Source organism: Lynx canadensis, chromosome F2 (genome assembly GCF_007474595.2).
Source record: "Lynx canadensis isolate LIC74 chromosome F2, mLynCan4.pri.v2, whole genome shotgun sequence".
NCBI classification, from domain to species: Eukaryota; Metazoa; Chordata; class Mammalia; order Carnivora; family Felidae; genus Lynx; species Lynx canadensis.
In genome coordinates, this window is record NC_044320.2 from 40,181,839 (window position 1) to 40,201,576 (window position 19,738).

Here is a 19,738-nt window from a genome sequence, read left to right on the forward strand (position 1 = left end):
CTGGTGATTCTGATGCCTGCTAAGGTTTGAGAATGAATTGTAAGTCTAGCTCAGATAATATCACCCTTGGCTCAAAATCCTGTAACAGCTAAGGTCATCACAATGGCTACGAGGTCATACATACCCCATCTGGCCCACGGATCTTTCACTGCCCAGCACTCTCGTCCCTGGCTCACTTGCTCCTCTGCCACACTCAAGGCCTTGGCAGTTGTTGTTCCTTCTGCTAGGAACACTACCCAGCACCCCAGACCTCCCTCCCCTAGCTACCATGGCTCAATCCCTCACCACCTTCAAGCCTCTGCTCAAATGACTTTTTGTTAACACATTACACATTTGTTGTCTGCCTCTTCCCACTAGAATGTAAGTTCCTTGAGAGCCGGGAATTTGTGCTGTTGGTTCCTGTATTCTCAGAGCCTGGAACGATTCCTGGTACATAGTGTCCAGGAAACACTTTGTGGAGGAATGAATAAATAGTCCCGTATTGAGGTGCTACCAGATGCCAGATAACATGCTAAGCTACCTCACTGAATGTGCCTCCCTGAATTCCCACAATAAGCCAGTGCACTGGATGTTATTTTTTTTTTATACCTGCGGAAAAGAGGTAACATACTAAAAAAAGAAAGGACTGAGATATGGGTTATCAGAAAAGGGAACTTCACAATCCCCAAATTCTGGGTCTGACATGGAACCAAGTACATCTACATTTTGTATCCTCTTTACTGCTTTTCCTTGCAATTGGTCCGGACAGAGGAAATGCGAGCTTACCCTGTATTTACCTAAGCAGAAAGTAATTAAGGAGGCAAAAATCCTGCTTTCAATGATCCCAGGACAAGGCTACAAGTGGGAAAATCAGTGTTTTGTTTGCTGATATTTTCCTATTGTAAACACAAATAATAGATTTCCTGAACATTCAAATAATTCTCCTCTGCCCAATTAACTTATTTTCTTTTAAAAACAGTTCATATGGTATGTTATTAAGAACCTGGTAGAAGTGGATACTTCATTATGCTTATTAATTTGCTCAAAAATGAGCTATGATGCATGATGGGGATTCCCCTCCCCCCCCCCCTTGCAATGAAAGATTGTTGTTCCCTGCTAAGCATCTGTGAAAATGTAAACCCAATTCTGTGACTGGTACTAAAGAGTGAATCTGGTAGTGGTTCCTCTGAAAAGACAGACTGTGCTAGAAGGCAGACCCAGGGTCATCCTCCTTCTTTATCTTTTACCTCTCCAAATGATCTCATCTAGACCCATGGCTTTAATACTATCTATATACTGTTCATTCCTGTCATCAGTCAGGGTCGAGGAAGGAAAACAGAACCCATGCTGGACAATGCAATAGAAGGAATTCAATCCAGGGACTTAGTTACAAAGATGTTGGAAAAGTTATAAGAGCAAACTGGGGATGGCAAAATAACCCAGGCAAGATAGCAACAGCAGGAAGCTGCTACCCTCCCTAAGACTGGAGAGACCAAGAGGGAAGATGGGGTTCATGAGAGTTTAGGAACAAACTAAACTAGTGGGAATTCAAACCATTGAACAGATACATTAATGCCAGAGATGCTGCCCAAAGCTGGGACAGGGAAAAGTACTCTGACTTTTCCCTTCCTCCTGACCTGTAGTCTTCTGCCAGTAACCTTCCATTGGCCAAACTTTCCTAGAAGCCAGTTGGCAAGGAAGCTTGGGAAACGTGGTTTGCATGGGTCATCCCTCTCCCTGCCCTCCAGCTTCCACACAGAGTAGAGCAGGGAAAATAAGGAAATGGGAGTGCCAACAGGCAAGTAATTGACAGTATTCCCTTATTAATATCTCTAGCTCAGACCTCTTTGAGCTCCAGATTCTTACATTCAGTTGTTCACCTGACACCTCCACTTGGGTGTCTAATAGTTCCTTTTAACTTAATTTGACCCAAAAGGAACTCTTATCAGCCAACTCCCCAATATTCCCCTTCTCAGAATGTGACTCACTCAGCTTAGCCAAAAATATGGATGTCATCTTTGATTGCTTTCTTTCCTTACTCCCTACTTCTTCCAGCTTTTTAGCAAGATCTGCTTGATTCTTCCTCCCCAAACAATTCCTCTCCACTCTTCTCCATCTCCACCATTACCACCTTAGGCTCAGCCACTGCCATTTCTCCTCTAGGTAACAATAATGATCCCCTAAGTGGCCATGTTACCCCTCCCCCACTGTGTCTCCTTGTAACGGATTATCCAGGGGTCAGGTCCTGAAGATCTCAAGGGCAGGTGTAAGAAGTCAGGACTGTATTCTAAGTGCTATAGGAGCCATTGCAGAGAGTGGCATAAATAATTTTCATCATAAAGCAATCAGGCTAGCTTCATTGTGGGGAATACAATTAAGGGAACAAAAGTGGGGGAAGGAAGACCAGTAAGGAGGCAATTACACTTCTCAGCCTTCTTACCCCACCTTTTCTACCATGGTCTACTACCAAGGTCAGATGTTGGCCTTTTTACTGTTCTTCCAACATGCCAAGCTCCTTCCCTGCTTAGAGCTTCTCACAGCCTGGGATGAATGTCCTGATTTTACCACCACTGGCCACACATCTTTCAGGCCTCACCCTCTCAGAGATCTTTCCTAACCAGGCTGTAATAATCATAGCAGTTCACAAATACCCCATCTCTCTCCTTTGGGGTAAAAGTAGGATTGCACTTCTCTGCACCCTGGAAGTTAGTTGTGGCCACATGACTTGCTTTGGCAAATGAAGTGTGGGTGGAAAGTAACATATGTCACTGCTAGGTAGAAGCCTTAAGAGCCACTGTGTGCTTACCATGATTTTCCTTCTACCACAGTGACCAGCAGCATTCCAGATAATATGCACTCCATTGACCGGAGATTGGGGCTGAGGGTGACAATTATTCATAGCAGAACTCTGCCAACCCACAGACATGTGGCATAAGCAAGACATAAATCTTTGCTGTTGCAAGTTACTGAGACTTTGAGATTGTTACCGCAGCATACCTAGCCTAGCTGGCTAATACAGTCCTTCGGTCCCTTACATCAGTCTGCATTGTATCCACTGTGGAAGTTACCACCAAATGGCAATTCTTACTTGCTAGTTTTGTTTCCTCCACATATCCCTCTCCAAACCCCATGAGAGTACGGTCTCTATCTAACTCACCATTAAACACCAGCTTCCAGAAGAGTTCCCAGGGCATACTCAGTAGGCAAACATCTGATTAAACCTCTGATGACTTGCACAAGCATTTGTTATTTGAATGCTACTTTGACAAGGCAACTGGAATGAATGAATCTTGCATTTGTGCCATCAGAAACACCAAAGCCTAAAGCTTTCACTTCATTTGTACATTAGAACTGGTGCTTGGGTCACATACATCCTTCCAGCTCATTCACAGGAAACCAAGTTGCCCCCAAAGCCACCATGGTTCCTTGGTCAGAAAAAGCTTTGCTAAAAACCATATGCAACAGATAAACAAAAAGAAATGAAATCTTAGAACCATAAATCCTAAGAGTGAAGTCACTCAGAATTAGGAAACAGCATGGGACAAAATTCATTTTGATACTGTTTTTACCACTAACTGGCACACAGTTTTTCTATTCTTTTTTAAAGTTTCCCATGCCTGCTAAAGCTGACTTCCCAGAAATAGCAAAATCTCAACTTTCACTATTGTAATAGAATATCAGCACTAAAAACACCTCCATGGTTACTCAATTCAGACTACACTTATCATCTGGCTTGGTTAATTTTAATTGAAAACCACTTAGGGTCTCACTAATGTCTGCCAGAGGCTTAGAACCTAGAAATTCAAGTTAAGAGATTATGTTGCTTAAAATCATTGCCTTTTAGGGGCGCCTGGGTGCTTCAGTTAGTTAAGTGCCCAACTTCAGCTCAGGCCATGATCTCCCAGTTCATGGATTCAAGCCCTGCGTCAGGCTCTGTGCTGACAACTCAGAGCCTGGAGCCTGCTTTGGATTCTGTGTCTCCCTCTCTGCTCCTCCCCCTCTCATGCTCTCTTTCTCTCAAAAATAAACATTAAAAAAATTTTTTAAGAAGTCGTTGTCTTTTAAAAATCATATTAAAAAATATTTTCAACCACCCCATATAGAATTCTAATAAAGCTGTAAAGACAATTGTCATAAAATTCACCCTGCAATATTTTTAAGGTTTTATATTTTTGTTCCTCACTTAAAAATTTACCATATGCTTTTACCATAAGCAATTTCACTATGCTTATAAGTTTTCAAAATGTCTAAGACACTGAAGAAGTAAGCTCCTAAAAACCAGGAAGTTGCTATTTATTGTCCCTGTTCTTGAAGGACCCAGCATCCTTTGCAGGACATTCACATTCTTTCAGGCAACCAGAATTAGGTAATTGTGTTCTACTATATTTAGGTTAATCTCCTAGACCCTACAAAATCAGACTATATTCTCAATAAGCAAGGGTCTTTTGTCTAATTTGCAAAAATGAATCACCAAAATTCCACTAAACATTCAATCTGAAGCTATCAACTTCCAATGTGAATAGATGACAATTTTATTAACCAGGTCCTAATTCTGAAGTTCAGGTACTATGTACCTGCAGCTGTAACTTAAAAAAACAATGCAAAACAAAAACACACAACATCAGCTCATCCCACTTTCCCCATCCACCAAAAATGGGGCAATTTCAATATTACAAGCCTTTCATACAAAAAGCCATATTCACACAAAGGAAATCACTTACATGTGGTTAAGGAAACAGGAAGTTTTCATATTGGCTTTAATGTTTATAATTTTACCAAAATTTTCCTGAACTTGGTAATCGTAACTAACACTTCTTGTAGTACTAGTCGCTGCATCTTAAAAATAAAAAATAAAAACTAGGCAGAAAACATACAGTTGAAGAAAACTGGATGTCAGTCTATACAATGATTTTTTTTTACTTTCAGCATGACAGACTTTATTTTGGCACTTTAACAAATATTTTGCTTTACAGCAGTGACAAAATATTTGCCAGAAACTTTCTTTTCTTGGCACAGATATTCCAAGCAGTTGTTATTCTACGAACTCAATTTCACTATGCTTTTGCACAGTTAGAGGTATACCCACTACATTCTTAACCTCTGTAATCGAGGGATATTGTGCAACTTTAGAAGGTGCTAGAACTTCCTTTTAATCACTCCAAAGTGGATTGACTCTGTAAGTGATGGGACAGGAATTTGAGAATTAAGGCCATTAAGAATTTAAGTAAACACTGTTCCGAGTGCTGTTTAAAAAAACTTTTTTAATGAGTTATGTGGTAATTCCAGGAAACGGTCTCTAAATGAAGCAGTATTCATACTTTATTAAAAGTACATTATGTATTGAAAGGGTTGCTGTTTTTGCGGTGTTCTTCCTACTTGGGCGGCTCACACGTTAAAACAAAATTTATGGTTAAAACAGAAAAGGAAATGTTCAGTTCGAAGGAAATACCCAGCCGGGTACCCTCATACTTCCATCTCCTCCTCAGGAACCCCTGCTTTGCAGCTATTTCAGTGGTCAGCAGTGAGGCCCTCCTTTTAATGCACAGAGCCTCCCTGCCCTTCTTCCCTTCCCTATGGTGTGAACTATGGCATTCCGTCTATTGGTTCTTCCGTTAAGCTTCAGGAGAGATTTGGAGCACAGTTTCCAAGGTAAATCAGTCTTCAGTCTATAGGACAAAACCTTAGATACTGACATCAGGAGAGTCCCCTTCGGTTCTTTGGAATTTAACTCCTAAAAATTATTTGCAAAAGCAGGCATCCCTCTCAACATTGCCATCAGCTATCCTACAAAGGCTGCCAACTTCACTATTCCTTCCCTGGCAGTCTTCCAATATCTACACCCGAACACACACAGGACACATTCAGATTTCCTCTGGCCAATTCAGAAGTGAATCTGGTAATAAACAGCCTCATCGATGAGCTCTTTGGTTTTGATTTACAGACACTCTATGGAACACTCAGAAATCAAACCCACATCATCCTTGAGAGCAGATGGTCATTTGCAAAGGGGAGATGTACATTTGATCGAAAATGTACAAAATTTATAACAGTGACATTTTCAATATTAGGCCACATGATTTATTCAGTAGTTTTTATGTTCCCAAATTACAATTGATGTCTATTCGTAAGACTACAAAAGTTACCATTAGAATTGTCTGTGCTTATAAAATACCAACTTTTTTTTAAACTGTTATATATACTCATTAACACCAGTCTGCAACGAGTTACATAGAATCATAGGCACTTCAAAGGCTTAAAAAGACGTTTACAACTTAAATGCATTTTTAAGAACAAAAACTGATTTTTCCTTAAACCCCTACTCGTACCTTCAAATTGCAAGAAATTAACAAATACAGTGGCCAAAGGAATCTGCAGCAACTTCTCAAAATACTGTTAGCATCTTTGGGTTTGCTGAGGCTCGTCAGTAACTCACATCAAATCCTCCCAAAAGAAGATCTGATTAGATAGCTATGACTGAACAGTTTTGTGGTAATAATCCAATTTTACACGTTAATTTGCTGTTGCAAATCTGCCTGAAGCTACAGGTAATGAAAAACAAAGCAAGTGTAAAATGGATAGTCTGACACTTAAAAATTTATACAAAGTGGAGGTTAAAGTTTACATATCTGAAAATCACATATACACTAAATTACCATTATCTGAATTATCCAAAGACAAATTGCACCGTAACAGCTACAAAAGGCATAGAGTTTTGTTTTGTTTTCAAGGGGACAAGAGGGAAAGTGCAGAGGAGAGGGGAACAGATAAATTAACAAAGTAAGACCACTTGGTAAGGTCTATCAGAGACACGCGGACACAAATTAAACAGCTTTCATCTTCGAACTGTAGGATAAAAACGATCATTTTGTATTTGCGCATAAAAGTTTAAACCGATTCCATGAACATAGAGGGTTTTCATAACATAATATTTTGCCACTGCTATTCACAGAACACTGCAGATGTTAAGTTTTAATTTTATGTTGTTCTAAAGAAATACATGAAAAGTTTTAAATACAATGGGATTTTATCATTAAAGTGCCAGAATGGCTCTTTAATGAGAAAAACAAAAAACAAAGATCTTCATTATTCTATGCAAAAGCTTTATTTTTAAAAGTTCAGTGATCTCATAAATAGAGACACTAAGTGGGAGTTTCACGCATAAAACTCCTTAGTAGGTGCCTTCTGATAAGCAGCACTGGATGGTTTACGTTCTCCAAGGTCGTAACTTCCTTCATCCTTCTTCCTCATGCGATACACCAACAGCAGGATAAGGAAAATTGCAAAGAGAAAGCCGATAACTCCGCCAGCAATGACAGCTGAAACACGCCAAAAAGGAAGATTACTTTTAGGACGGATTCAAAGGTTGCAGAAATTAACTCTGTCAGGCCCAATCTGTTTACACTTTTATAAAAGGCTCCATTTGAAAAACCCCAAAACATTTAGAAACGAGATTCAATGAAACAACCGGGTCGTTACACCAATCTGACATTCCCAAGGAAGGTACAATACTTTCTTTGATTAGTATTAATATCATCCAAAAGCCTCAGCAGGAAAAAATGTGGCTGGGGCCTCAACTGACTCCATACTCTAAAATTCCTTAGTGTTCTCAGTACTCAAATTTCATAGTCTAATCTTCTAATTGCTTTTTCACCAAAGACACATAACAGGATATAACTGACTTAAGTTTTGTAAGGGTAAATATGAAAAAAAGCGAGCAAATTTCCTTTCTAGTCTTGGCTTTGGGACTATCCTTTCGAGGACTAAGTGTGTTTAAATCTTGCAAATCTTCCCCTTTAAAATCAAATAATACTTCCATCAGGTAAGCTCTGATTCGAGACAGCATTCTTGATGCCTTGGGCATTATCTGTGTCAACTGCCCTCCCCATAAAGAACTTTTCCTTCTCTTGAATTTATTTTGGCATCAGGATGACTTGGAGCAGGACTGACAGAGCTGCAGTCCCACCATCCCCCACACCCGGTTGTTCTGGACCAATTCAGTTCTGAACTTTCCTCTTCTTGCATCAGGCGGTAGGATGAAGGAGCTGACAGAAAATAAAGACAACATTTGCCTAACTCTTGTCTCTTAAGACTGCTCTCAGCAGGTGACATTCAGCAAGCTTGGCCTACACCTCTGAATATCACTTAGCCAAACAGGCCTATTTAAGGACCTTCCCACCAGGCCCCCACTGGGTTACTCACCTGCCAGGACTTCTGTTCGTTTAAACAGATTGTCTGAGTGTTTCTCAGTATACACATTTGTATCGTCTTCAGCTGGGTCCATCTTCCTTTCTGAGTCAGACAGGTGAACTTTTTCCTTATCAATTTCTTCAGGTGACTGATATTGGAAAAAGGAAAAGATTAAAAAAAAATCTGTATAATGTGCTGGAAAGAAGATACAATAGATATATTCCAAGGTTTATTTTTTCCAAACAATGAACGTGGGAAATAATTGGAATAAACACCAATGGGCAAGTTTTATGATGGACCCACGCTGTTCATGGTTTCATATAACACCCATCACAGGTATAGGCAAAACAGCAGGTTAATGAGTTTGTAATAACCCTAATGACATGGTTAGGTTGTTTTAGCTGACACCTCATAAGATCTGTTTTCTTACCACTCTTCAGGCTACAACTCTCTCTCGCTGCACCAACCCAAGAGCGTGGCCCCAAGTCTCCTTATTCCTTCATCTCTTTGCCACATGGGGCTCTGTGATGACAGCTTCCTCCCAGGCTTTCTCTCCAGGTGTTCTCCAAGGCTCTCCCTGCTACCATTCTGCAGAGTAGCTCCCCAGGCTTACTCTGTAATGCTCCCCTCTACCTATTCACCCTTACACTTTCAGCAAACCCTGAACTAGAACTTCAGGAGTCTGGGTTCTATAAGCAGCTCCCGTGTGATCCACACCAAGTCATACCACTTTCTCGCACCTTGGTGTCCGTGGCCGTTCAGTGACGTGCACTCCCAGCTTCTTGGGTATCCCACAATTCTAAAGCTCAAATCCAAGATGGTAACTCTCAGAAGCTCATCTCCAGCCAGCATTAATCCCAACCCCCCAGCAGCCTGCAGGACACTAACTAACCCCTGGCTGTAGCACTGAATAACACTGACCTTCTTTTCTATGTCCATTAATGGTACCAGCTATTCTTTTGGGACCCCCAAAGTTATTTGAGCACATTTCAAATCATATGTTTTGCCATACCACAGTCCTGCCAACTTGCCTTTCACCATTCTCTCATATTAGGTGTCTTCCTCAGCTCCCCATTTCCACAGCCTTGTTCAGGTGTTTATCACATCACACCCACGTTCTTGCAGCAAACTCTAACTACCAGGCTGAAGTTCTACTTGACCGACACTACTGATGAAAACACTGTCAACTGCATTGGCTATTATTATAGACAATAATCCTTATCAGCTCTACTAGTCTGCCTACAAACAGCCAAGTCCATTTTCATTAGGACTCTCAGCTGTGGTCCAGTTAAGTGATTGATTGCTTTCTGAAGGCCAGAGTTCATCCAAAATGGGAGCGAGCTACTCGTCTACTCAAGTCTAAACATAAAAAGGAAAGACCTCACCTTTTTGGGGTGGCTTAAGGTCACTGGTATATCCAGGAAGGACCACTAACCAGACCAGGTGGATCCATCTGAACTCCAGAGTATGTGAGGTATTGGTCCCTGCCTCAGTGAACTGAACACTAGGCTTCCAAAGAAACTGAACTGGGGCCGCCATCTTCTTACAAGGACAGTCCATCAGTGTACAAACTTCCAGGTGTGCTGGATGGAACATTTATCCTTTAAATTGAAATGTTTTATTGTATAGAAGGAGGGGTTTGATTCAGAAGGATTATTTCTACAGGATGGAACTAATCTGAAATACCTTAACTCTTGTGGATATGTGCAAAATGAAATTACAAAAAGGCAACACAGATGATTAAATGAAGTCAAAGATCTGTTGCATCCACGTCTGGTTGTTGGGATGCCTTGGAAATGTATCCGAAGTAAAAGATGATGAGTAATGCTCTGCTTCAACAAACACCTGGGTTCTTTTCATTGCTGTCATATAAATTTACAACAAACTAGATAGGATATCTGTAACAGTGACGCTGATGCCACTGTCAGACCCATTCAAAAGTTGACATTAACGGTATCCTAGAGGCAATGCTTAACTAAGCCGTACCATGGAACTATAAGAAAATTAAATCATTAATTATCAATAGTATCATTATCAGTACCTAGGATGAGGAGTAGCATGCCATAAATCTCTCATGAAGCAATGAATAATCACTTCATTGAACATAAATGATACTAGGAATATACATATATTAAAATGTTTGGAGATTCTTAATTTCTGAGCTCATCTGCCAAACATCTATCTATCTTCTTTATCTAGACCTGACACAATTAATTCCTTAAGGCCAATTTTTAAAAATTGAAATCAATTTTAAATTCGTTCTTGTCAACTGACCAGAACTCGATTGTCACATTAGATTTTGTTTAGGGTACAATTTTTATCACTGAAAGCCAAAACTGGGTTTCTTGCCTCAAGCTAGTGGGTCCTAATGGTCACAAGAGATTCAGCCATGACAAGCGGTCAAATAAAACCGCGGAACGCCAAATGCATCTTTCAACAGTCACACTGGAGAACTGTGCCACCCACACTGAGGGCCCCCTCCCCATCCTCCCATCAATGGCACCAGTTACCCTGCATTCCTCCCCTTCTTCCTTCTTCTCTCATTCGTTCAACTCCGTGCACTGACAGAGCAGCTCCCGCACATGGAGCCAGCACACGCTAGTATGTCTGCCCGTGTTCAGGGACCTTCTTTTTTCCTCTCTCCTGGCCTGTGAAGTCAGTCTGCTACTGACAGTATTTGGTTCTTCTTAATCCTACAGAGCATCCTCCAGTGTGAGGAGGGTTGGCCACGGCCCCTCCACATCTGCAGAAACGCATCCAGCTCTGTCACTCACTGTCCTGTTCCCATGCAGCAGGGACACAGAGGGAGGGACATGAAAGTGTGGGAAGCCGTCATGCATTCCTGCCTGTAGAGGGGCACTTCTTACTCCAGACGAGAGACGTGTCACTACCTTCAGGGGACAGCCCTCCACATCTTGTCTCCTACTAAAGCTTGGCAGCAGCTCATTTCTGACCAACAGATGGAGGAGCTCTCAAAGGGGACACTTGTGTTTCTAAGTTTTCATAAGCAGTCTGCGAGCCCTGGGCCATCTACAAAGCCTCCTACTGCAGTTATAAGGCTTATTTGGTGATTGCTCTAACCAAATTCAGTCAAGGCTTACAGAATGCTTCCTGGGTCTCAGGGGCCATACTATAGGCACCCACCCACATTTAATCTTCTCACAGACCCATGAGGAATGGCTCACAGAAGCTAAGAAATTTGACAGATCCAGGATTTAAAGCCTAGGCCTTCTTCAGACTTTCATATGCATTTTCCAACTTAAATAGCTTACCCACTAGTAGGTGGTCGGCTAATTACAATATAATGATAATAAGGCCAAAATCACCAGTCTCATAGTTTTCAACAACTAGTACTTTGGCTCTAAATCCAAAGACCTTATTTCTTAGTAACTCAGCCCTCAAAATGAATATATTGAGATGCAACCACGTTCATCATTATCCCTGAAAGAGGTCAAGTCTGTATTCTGCTGATGACAGGCCTGAGGAGACTTTAAGAAGTAACTGAATGAGACAGGAACCTGGAGTTTCCTTATTCCAGAACCCGTTTCATCATGTGTAAAGTTCACAATGGTTTTGACTCAGAAAAAAATTCTTTATGAACTGAAAACAAATTTTCTTGGCTAAAGTCCAAGTAAACAAAAAATTTTGTTTCTTAACTGGGTTTTGAGACCCTTAGCACCCTATAAAAATTATCCATATATAAGCTGGGCCGGGGTGATAAAAGTAGTAGGTAGTAGTAGGTAGCTGAGTGAGCTACTGAGCTATGAAGAGACGCGGAGGAACCTTAAATGCATATTGCTAAGCGAAAGAAGCCTATTTCAAAAGGCTACATACTATATAGTGATAACTCTATTACATTCTGGAAAAACCAAACTATGAAGACAGTAAAAAGATCAGTACTTTCCGGGGGTGGGGGGGGGGCAGGAGAGATAAAGAGGCAGCACAAGGTACATCTGTCAGAACCCACAGAAGGTACAACACCATGAGCGAATCCTAAGGTTAACTATGGACTCTGGGTAAAAATAATGTGTCAATTAGGTTCATCAACTGTAATAAATGTACCACTCTGGGGGGGAGGTGGTGTCTGTGTGAGGGCAGGGGGCACATGGGAACTTTCCACTCAATTTTGCTATGAACCTATAACTGCTCTGAAGAAAAACATTTATTTAAACAACAATGAAGGAGTCGGTGGGTAAACGTCAAAACGATCATAAAGAGTAAGAAAGAGCCATTTACAGCAAGATGATGAAAGACCATTTGTCCTCACATAATTTTCAGTGGGGCTTCTCAAAAGGAACATTCTGTGCAATTTTTAAAATGAAACACTTACAATAACCCGGTAATGCAATGCAAAACAAACACACCTTCGTCTGAGCAGGTATCTTGTTCTGGATCTCCCATGTCGTGGTTTCCACTTTGGGAACAGCACTAGTGAACCCTATCTTTGGAAGTGGTCGGGATGTGGTCATCTCCGGGCTCTCTACGTCCTCATCAGCTCCTGGAAAAAAACAAGCAAAGAGGAGCTGAGCACATGAATCACAACACAGATTTCTATATCAAATGGTACTGTTCAAGATGGACACTGACAGGGCCATGTGTTTTCAAAATACCTGCTCCTCAGGAATTTGGCATTTAAGGGATGCCAGGTGGCTCAGTCGGTTGAGCCTCTGACTCTTGATTTTGGCTCAGGTCATGATCTCATGGTTCGTGAGTTCAAGCTCCTGCATTGGGCTCCATGCTGACAGCACGGAGCCTGCTTGGGATTCTCTCTCCCTTTTTGTGCCCCTCCCCTGCTTGTGCGCGCTCTCTCCCCAAATAAACTTAAAAAACGAATTCCACACTTAACTTTCCTGCAGTTTTCACTGCAATAAAGTCATTTCCAAGGGATCCATGGGCAGCCTGGCATGTTTTGTAATATTGTTCTAACACTCTCAAGGATCTCCTCTTTTACTTGAATGTTCAAACTCTTCTGTGCATGAGATTTCTTCCTTTCCTATGTTGAAACATGCTACATTTTCCATTTCATTTTATTTATTTTAAACTTTTTTTAACATTTATTTTTGAGAGAGAGAGAAAGAGAGACAGAACACGAGCGGGGGAGGGGCAGAGAGAGAGGGAGACACAGAATCTGAAACAGGCTCCAGGCTCCGAGCTGTCAGCACAGAGCCTGATGCGGGGCTTGAACTAACAAACTGCGAGATCGTGACCTGAGCTGAAGTCGTACATTTAACTGAGCCACCCAGGCACCCCTACATTCTCCATTTTAAAACACAACAAAACAACAGAAAGAGAAGACTCTCCCACAGTAGGCCCTTTATTCTCTGAGGGGAACTGCTGCTCTCTGCTTTTTTTACAGCCAAGACTTTTCCAGTGGTACTGTGGGTCCTCATCAGCATCCCTGCTCACCAGCTATCTGTACCCCCTCTAGTCTGACCTCCCCTGTCATCACGCTCTCAGTGCTGCTTGTTAATCAGGTCACCAAGGTCCTCCACGCTGCCATATCCAAAGGCATCTTCCAGAGTGGTCCTCATATAATTGAGCCTCCTAGCACCACTGGACACTGGTCAGCTATCGTCTCCTTCTTGATATACTATCTTTGGGCTTCTAGGACTTGACTTCCCAGCTTTCCCCCTCACCTCTTGGGCTATTTCTAAGTCTCCTCTGTGGGCTCAGGCTTTTTTGACCTAGAGTTTAAATATCAGAGTTCCTTGAGCATCAGCCCCAGGCTGCTTCTTACTCTACACTTTCTGCCTCACCTACAGCCACAGCTTCAATTACCATCTAAACACAAACAAAACCTAAGTTTATATAATTAGCTTAACTGCTCCTCTGAAATTCAGGCCTACACATCCACTGGCCTACTTGACATTTTCACTCCAGTGACTCGAAGGTGCCATCCACCTCTAACGTGTTCAAAACAGAGCTCACAATCTCCCTCTGCCCCTACAGACCTGGTGGTCATCTGGTGTTAACGGGCAGCAAACAGAACCCCCCATTCCTGGAAGTCACAACTCTGACTTCCTCTTCCTTACCCCACACTGAATCCATCCCCTAGTTCTACCAATTTTATTTTCTTAATATGTCTTCACTCTAACAGCTTTTCACAGTCCCAGGGCCACCACTCTCATCCAATGCCACCATAAACTGTCCACAAGCCACTGTCCTGCCTTCTTTCTGAGAGCCCCCTTTTCAGTCCACTGCCCACAAACTGGCTGTCACCCCATCATCCTCCTGTTTAAAACCATTATAATGGCACTCCACTGCTCGAGATGTATAGGAAATGCCTCAGCCCAGCCTTGCAGGGTCCAGCCCTGGCCCACTTTTCCAGCCTCCTTGAGCCTCATTTTCCCCTGTTGTCCCTGATCTCCTGGCAGAAGCCCTCACCTGGCTAGTTCCTAATTCACCTCCAGACATTAGCACCAAGGTCATTCCCCATGTTATCCTCCCTCTCTTCCATATCACCTCAGTGTCCTCTGTTAAATGGTTTTTAGTACCACTTTTCTTACCGTAATTGCATTTATCACAAATTTTTAATCCTGCATTTATTTACACAACTATTGACTGAAATCTCCACTAGTAGACTAGAAGCTCTGTAAGGCCAAGAATTGCATCTGTTTGCTCTCCGATTGCCCAAGAGAACCCCCAACAGCCACAGGCTCCACTCCAGTATTTGTTCAATGAGTAATAACCGCCAACTGCCTGCCACCTGGACACTATTTTATTTTTATTTTTATTTTTGCCTTTTTACCAGAATAGCATTTAAGAATTTCTGACATTCAAATACAATATTCTTTTTTAAGGTGATCATCTGTCAAATGTACAACAAACTCAAACTCAAAACTCTGCAACTCTAACCTGCTTCCTCAGACAGGAGCAAAAGACAAATACCTCTAAATTCCTCACGGGATCCTGGTAAAATGAAATAAGTAGTTCGGAAGAGGTGCTGTGTTGGAAACATGGCAAGAGGCTAGGACGCTGTTGCTTTTGTTTTTGTTTTTCAATTTCGCATTTTAAAATATTTTATTCTATCAACTATCTCCTTCAACTTTAGCACGTACACTCATCATACAGAGAAGAAATGGTAGAGTATATCTGAAATACACATGGGATTTGGCATTGAAAACAAATCTAGGACTGGTTCTGGCATCTTTAGCTTTGACCTTTGGCAAGGAATGCTGGCGTCAGTGTCTTCGTGTGTGAAGTGGGGATAGGAACGAACTCTCAGAGGTCTGAATGGGATATATTTTGGAAGCACCGTACATATAAAATGGTATGTAAATGTGTCATTAATAATGATGGCTCTAGAAACACACTTCTCGTTTCTAACAGCCTACCTGATTTTCTGTCAAAGTTTGACACATAATATGCTTGATTTGCTCCTACAATGAATCATTTCCTTGCAAAAAAATGTTTTTCAATGCCAAATGAAAAATTTTCCATTAAGGGCTTTCAAGACCCCCCTTTGTTCACAGCAGTTACAAATATGACTCACTGAATTAGGAGAATCTGTTTTGAGGAGAGAGGAGATTGTGTAAAGTAGAAAACTCCCTCAAGCTAACACTTCTTACGTTAGAGACAGAGGAGTGATCTGCCTCGGGTGGTTCTTATACTGTATTTATTATCTTTATTAAAGTACATTGACCCTCTTGCCCGAACCAGAGACCCGGGAGCCCCCTTGATCACATCTCTGTCATCCCTGACTTTCAAACTCTCACTGTTCTCTCTGGCCTGAGACATCCCAGCCCAGAGCCCGTTTCCACCTGGGAAACTACTGCTCACACTGTCTTTCTCAGAATCAACGTCATCCCCTCTCTCCATTACAAGACCATCTGCTTCCCAGCTTTCAAAACATCATGGCTATTGTCTCCTCTACTGTTTTGTGTGTCCTTGTGAGTTAGGACCAATTCCTTTATTGATGGTTTAGTTGGACATTGGATGGTATGTGTGTTCCCTTGTTTTTTGCTGTTGTTTTTTAGTTTTTTGGGGTGTTTTTGTTTTTTGAGAGAGAGGGAGGGAGGGAGGGAGGGAGGGAGGCAGGCAGGCACGCAGGCAGAGGGAGAGAGAGAGAATCTTAAGCAGGCTCCAACCCAGGGCTCAATCTCACCACTCTGAGATCATGACCTGAGCTGAAATCAAGAGTCAGACACTTAACTGACTGAGCTGCCCAGGTGCCCCAAGGTATGTATGTTCCATAGCACCAGAATACTATGTTTAACTCTCAAATTTTTGCTGTACAGCATTTTCCTATATTATATCACTCCTGACATGGTGTTATAATTGTTTTTTTCTCATTTTTACATTTCTTTCAGGTGCTTGGTCCCCTGAAGACAGGGACCAAGTCTTCCTCATCTGTGTCCCAAGAACAAGGCACTATGTCTGGCATACAGTGAATGCCTATGAAATATTTAAGTGAATGGTCGGAGTGTTCATATTCATTAATGCCCATTCTTGAGTCCACACATATAGCATGGCCCCATCTCTTCATCCAGGAAGTACCCTTTAGGCCTCCAGCCATTTCCTCCAGTCCATTTGCTTTGCCACTAGATAGTTAAGATAGGAGTGAGGACAGAAGGAACAATGGCCAAAACCCTGGAGAGGATCCCAGTTTCCAGCTGGGATTGGGCATCAGCTAGGCAGGGTGGCCTAATTCTAGAGTGGGGTATTATGACACAAGAAGGCAGGACAACAAAAGAGCAAAAAAGAACACACTCTCAAGCCCAACTCCCCAGTCCCTACCCCAGCTCCATTACTCTGACAGTGCGATCTGAGGCAAGTTACTTAATCCTTCTGTGCCTCAGGCTTTCCCATGTGAAAAGTGGAGACAATAACAATCTGCCCTTACGTAGATGTTCTAAGTATAGGAACAGTACTTGACACGCAGGAAGTGCTTTATAAATTTTGGTTACAACTTCTACCACCTTTAAGCTGCAAATCAATATACTTTTAAGCAGCATAAGGAGGTTTCCAAAGTCCAGAATGATGCACTTCTTTGCAGCAGTGATCTGCCCGGGGCTGGAGCCGAGGTGGAAGCAAGCCTTAGCTCGATCCATCTGATTAATGTATTCAGGATTTCAAATGACCCACTCCAGACCCCTTTCATCTGCAAGGGTGGCAGAGAAGCGCAGGGCTGTGTACCTGCTTTCTTTACATTAAACTTCAGCACAATCTTGGCAGAAGTCAGCAAAGTGATTGAACAATAGCTACAAATCTAACAACTCTTGGATTCTAAGATCTGTGAAATGGGGGAAAAAGGGGTCCGTAGTTATTATTTCCCGGGATACTCTGATGATGACAGTTACAAAGCACTTTTGAGGTGCTAGAGGAAGAAAAGAGGTGCCATGAGTGAAAGATATTAATAGTGTTGTGGGCCACGGAGAACAACTCTTTCCACACTCATTCTGCTTGTGTGATATATATCACTTCCCCAAGAATAACGACGGCTATTTTTACATTCAGATTGCATTGTAAGCTCATTGTTACTAGGTCAGCCACCACCTCTCTTGTCTTTCTCAGATTTGCTTTTTTCCAACTTAAAACACTCCTATATAGGTAGATCTCTACCAAAGATACAATTGATTTTAGTTTGTTCTTGGTCATTCTGAAGCCCAGGCTAATCTGATTACAGACATCCACATTCAGGGTAACTTTTGCCATCTGTTGAATCTACAGTGAAAACTCAAAACAAGAAGGGTCTTGGAGAAGACTTTCCTAGCACACTGCTGACCACAATTTCCTGACTTGATTGTTAGTTGAATATATGCACAAGCTCTTCCTCCTTCCCAGCTTCTTGGAGGGGGGTGCATTCCTGGTACAGGTGAAACATTTATCACTACGGTAGATTGCAAAAATGGCCAGAATCCTTTACTACCCACCCCCCACCCCATATCCACATCCTCTGCAATGTGACTTTGTACATCCTTTCATTAAGAGTTGGAGTCTGGCCTGGACCTGTGACTTACTTTGACCAATAAAACGTGGTAGTGATGCTGTGCCAATTCTAAGCTTAGTGTGCAAGAGGTTTGCACACTTATACTTGCCCTCTTGGGATATCTGCTTCCTCCTCTGAACAAATGGCTGGCCCACTGGAGGATGAGAGACTGTGTAGACCAGAGCCAAGTCTGCCCCAAAGACATGTTAGAGCCCAGTGCAGATCAGCAAAGCTGCATACCCAACCTACAGTTGGCCACTGACACATGAGGGAACCCAGTTAGCCCAGCCTAAATTGCCATCTACAGAATAATAAGCTAAAAAAATGATTGTTGTTTTTAGCCACTACGCTTCAGGGTGGTTTGTTATGCAGCATTACTGAGCTACTAGATAAGTGATACACCAGAGGAGTAAGGATATCACTGTATCATGATTTTATTTGGCTGCTACGTTCTCCCTCCCACTTTTGAGTAAGAAGGCATAACTCTTCTTGGTCCCACCCATAATCTATAACACAGGATTGGTAGTTTCATGAAACTAGCATTTGAGGGATTTAAGGGTAGATTCCACTTTTACCACTCTGAAAGCCTTCATAATAAAATCAAAACTAATGTTAACAGGACACTGACTACTTGCCAAGCACTAAACTCCTAGAGCTGTAGATATGTTCACCCCGTTAATCCTCACAACAACCTACGTGATAGAGACTATTACTACCTACCATTTTATGAATGAGGAAACGGAGGCTCAGCTAAGTCAAATACGTTCCCAAGATCTCACAGCTTAAGTGGCAGAGAGCTAGAATATGCTGCCAGGCATTTTGACTTTTTAACCACCCTGCATCCTGCCTGCCTCCTTGAAGTGAGTTCCAGTAGAATGTGTGTGTGTGTGTGTGTGTGTGTGTGCGCGCGCGCGCACGTGCACGCACACATGTGCACCTATGCATGTGCATGGGTGTGGGTGCATGTGCAAGCACAAAGAACGGAGGTGGGCATGGAAGTAGCCAGCCTTACCTGAGCCTGATGCAGAAGCATAGTCATCATCATCAATAGGATACACTCCTGAAGCTTCTTCAACAGAGCTGTTGTCGAGGTACATGTCTTTATCAGATGTTGGCTCTGCTCTCTGAGAGAAGAATGAGAAGGGATTCAGGATGGTGAGATCAAGAAACGTGCTCATTTATCTTACTTGTTCAGGTTTACACCACAGTGACTATCTCTCTCTCTTCCAATCCTCTGAACCCACATTTCCACCCTCCCCTTCCTCAGGACATCCTGATAAGTCACAGGCTAACCACAGGCAAAAGCCCCCCAAGGAAGCCTATGTAGCCTAAAATCCAGGAGAACCAAACAGCTCAGAGACGTAAGCACCTATCAGGGGCTTATTTCATTATATTCCACTAAAGCTGCCTGAGTTTGGTGGTCCCAGGGCTAGTTATAAGCCAGCTCAGGCATTCTCTTTGTTATAGGGTCACCAGCTCAGGCATTCTCTTTGTCACAGGGTCACTGTGAGGCTTCCTTACCGGGAAACTTACCAACCATTCAAATTATTTAAGACTTTCTTGGGGATGAATACAATAGTATTACCACACTTCTGCCAAATCATGACCCAAGGATCCATCAAGGCCCTGCAAATATTCGCAGGC

General features: G+C 42.3%; 1 protein-coding gene across 1 annotated transcript in view; it reads right to left on the reverse strand.

Moving 5' to 3' along the window:
- Positions 1–4,495: 4,495 nt before the first annotated feature.
- The window catches only part of SDC2 (syndecan 2), a 101,406-nt gene continuing 86,163 nt past the window's right edge, over positions 4,496–19,738 (reverse strand). Inside the window, exons 2-5 of the mRNA XM_030304219.1 lie at positions 19,107–19,218; positions 12,531–12,664; positions 8,179–8,314; positions 4,496–7,295 (exon numbers count right to left, since the gene is read on the reverse strand). Coding sequence (XP_030160079.1) covers positions 7,132–7,295; positions 8,179–8,314; positions 12,531–12,664; positions 19,107–19,218 — 546 coding nt within the window. The 3' untranslated portion in view covers positions 4,496–7,131. The remainder of the gene's footprint in view (positions 7,296–8,178; positions 8,315–12,530; positions 12,665–19,106; positions 19,219–19,738) is intronic.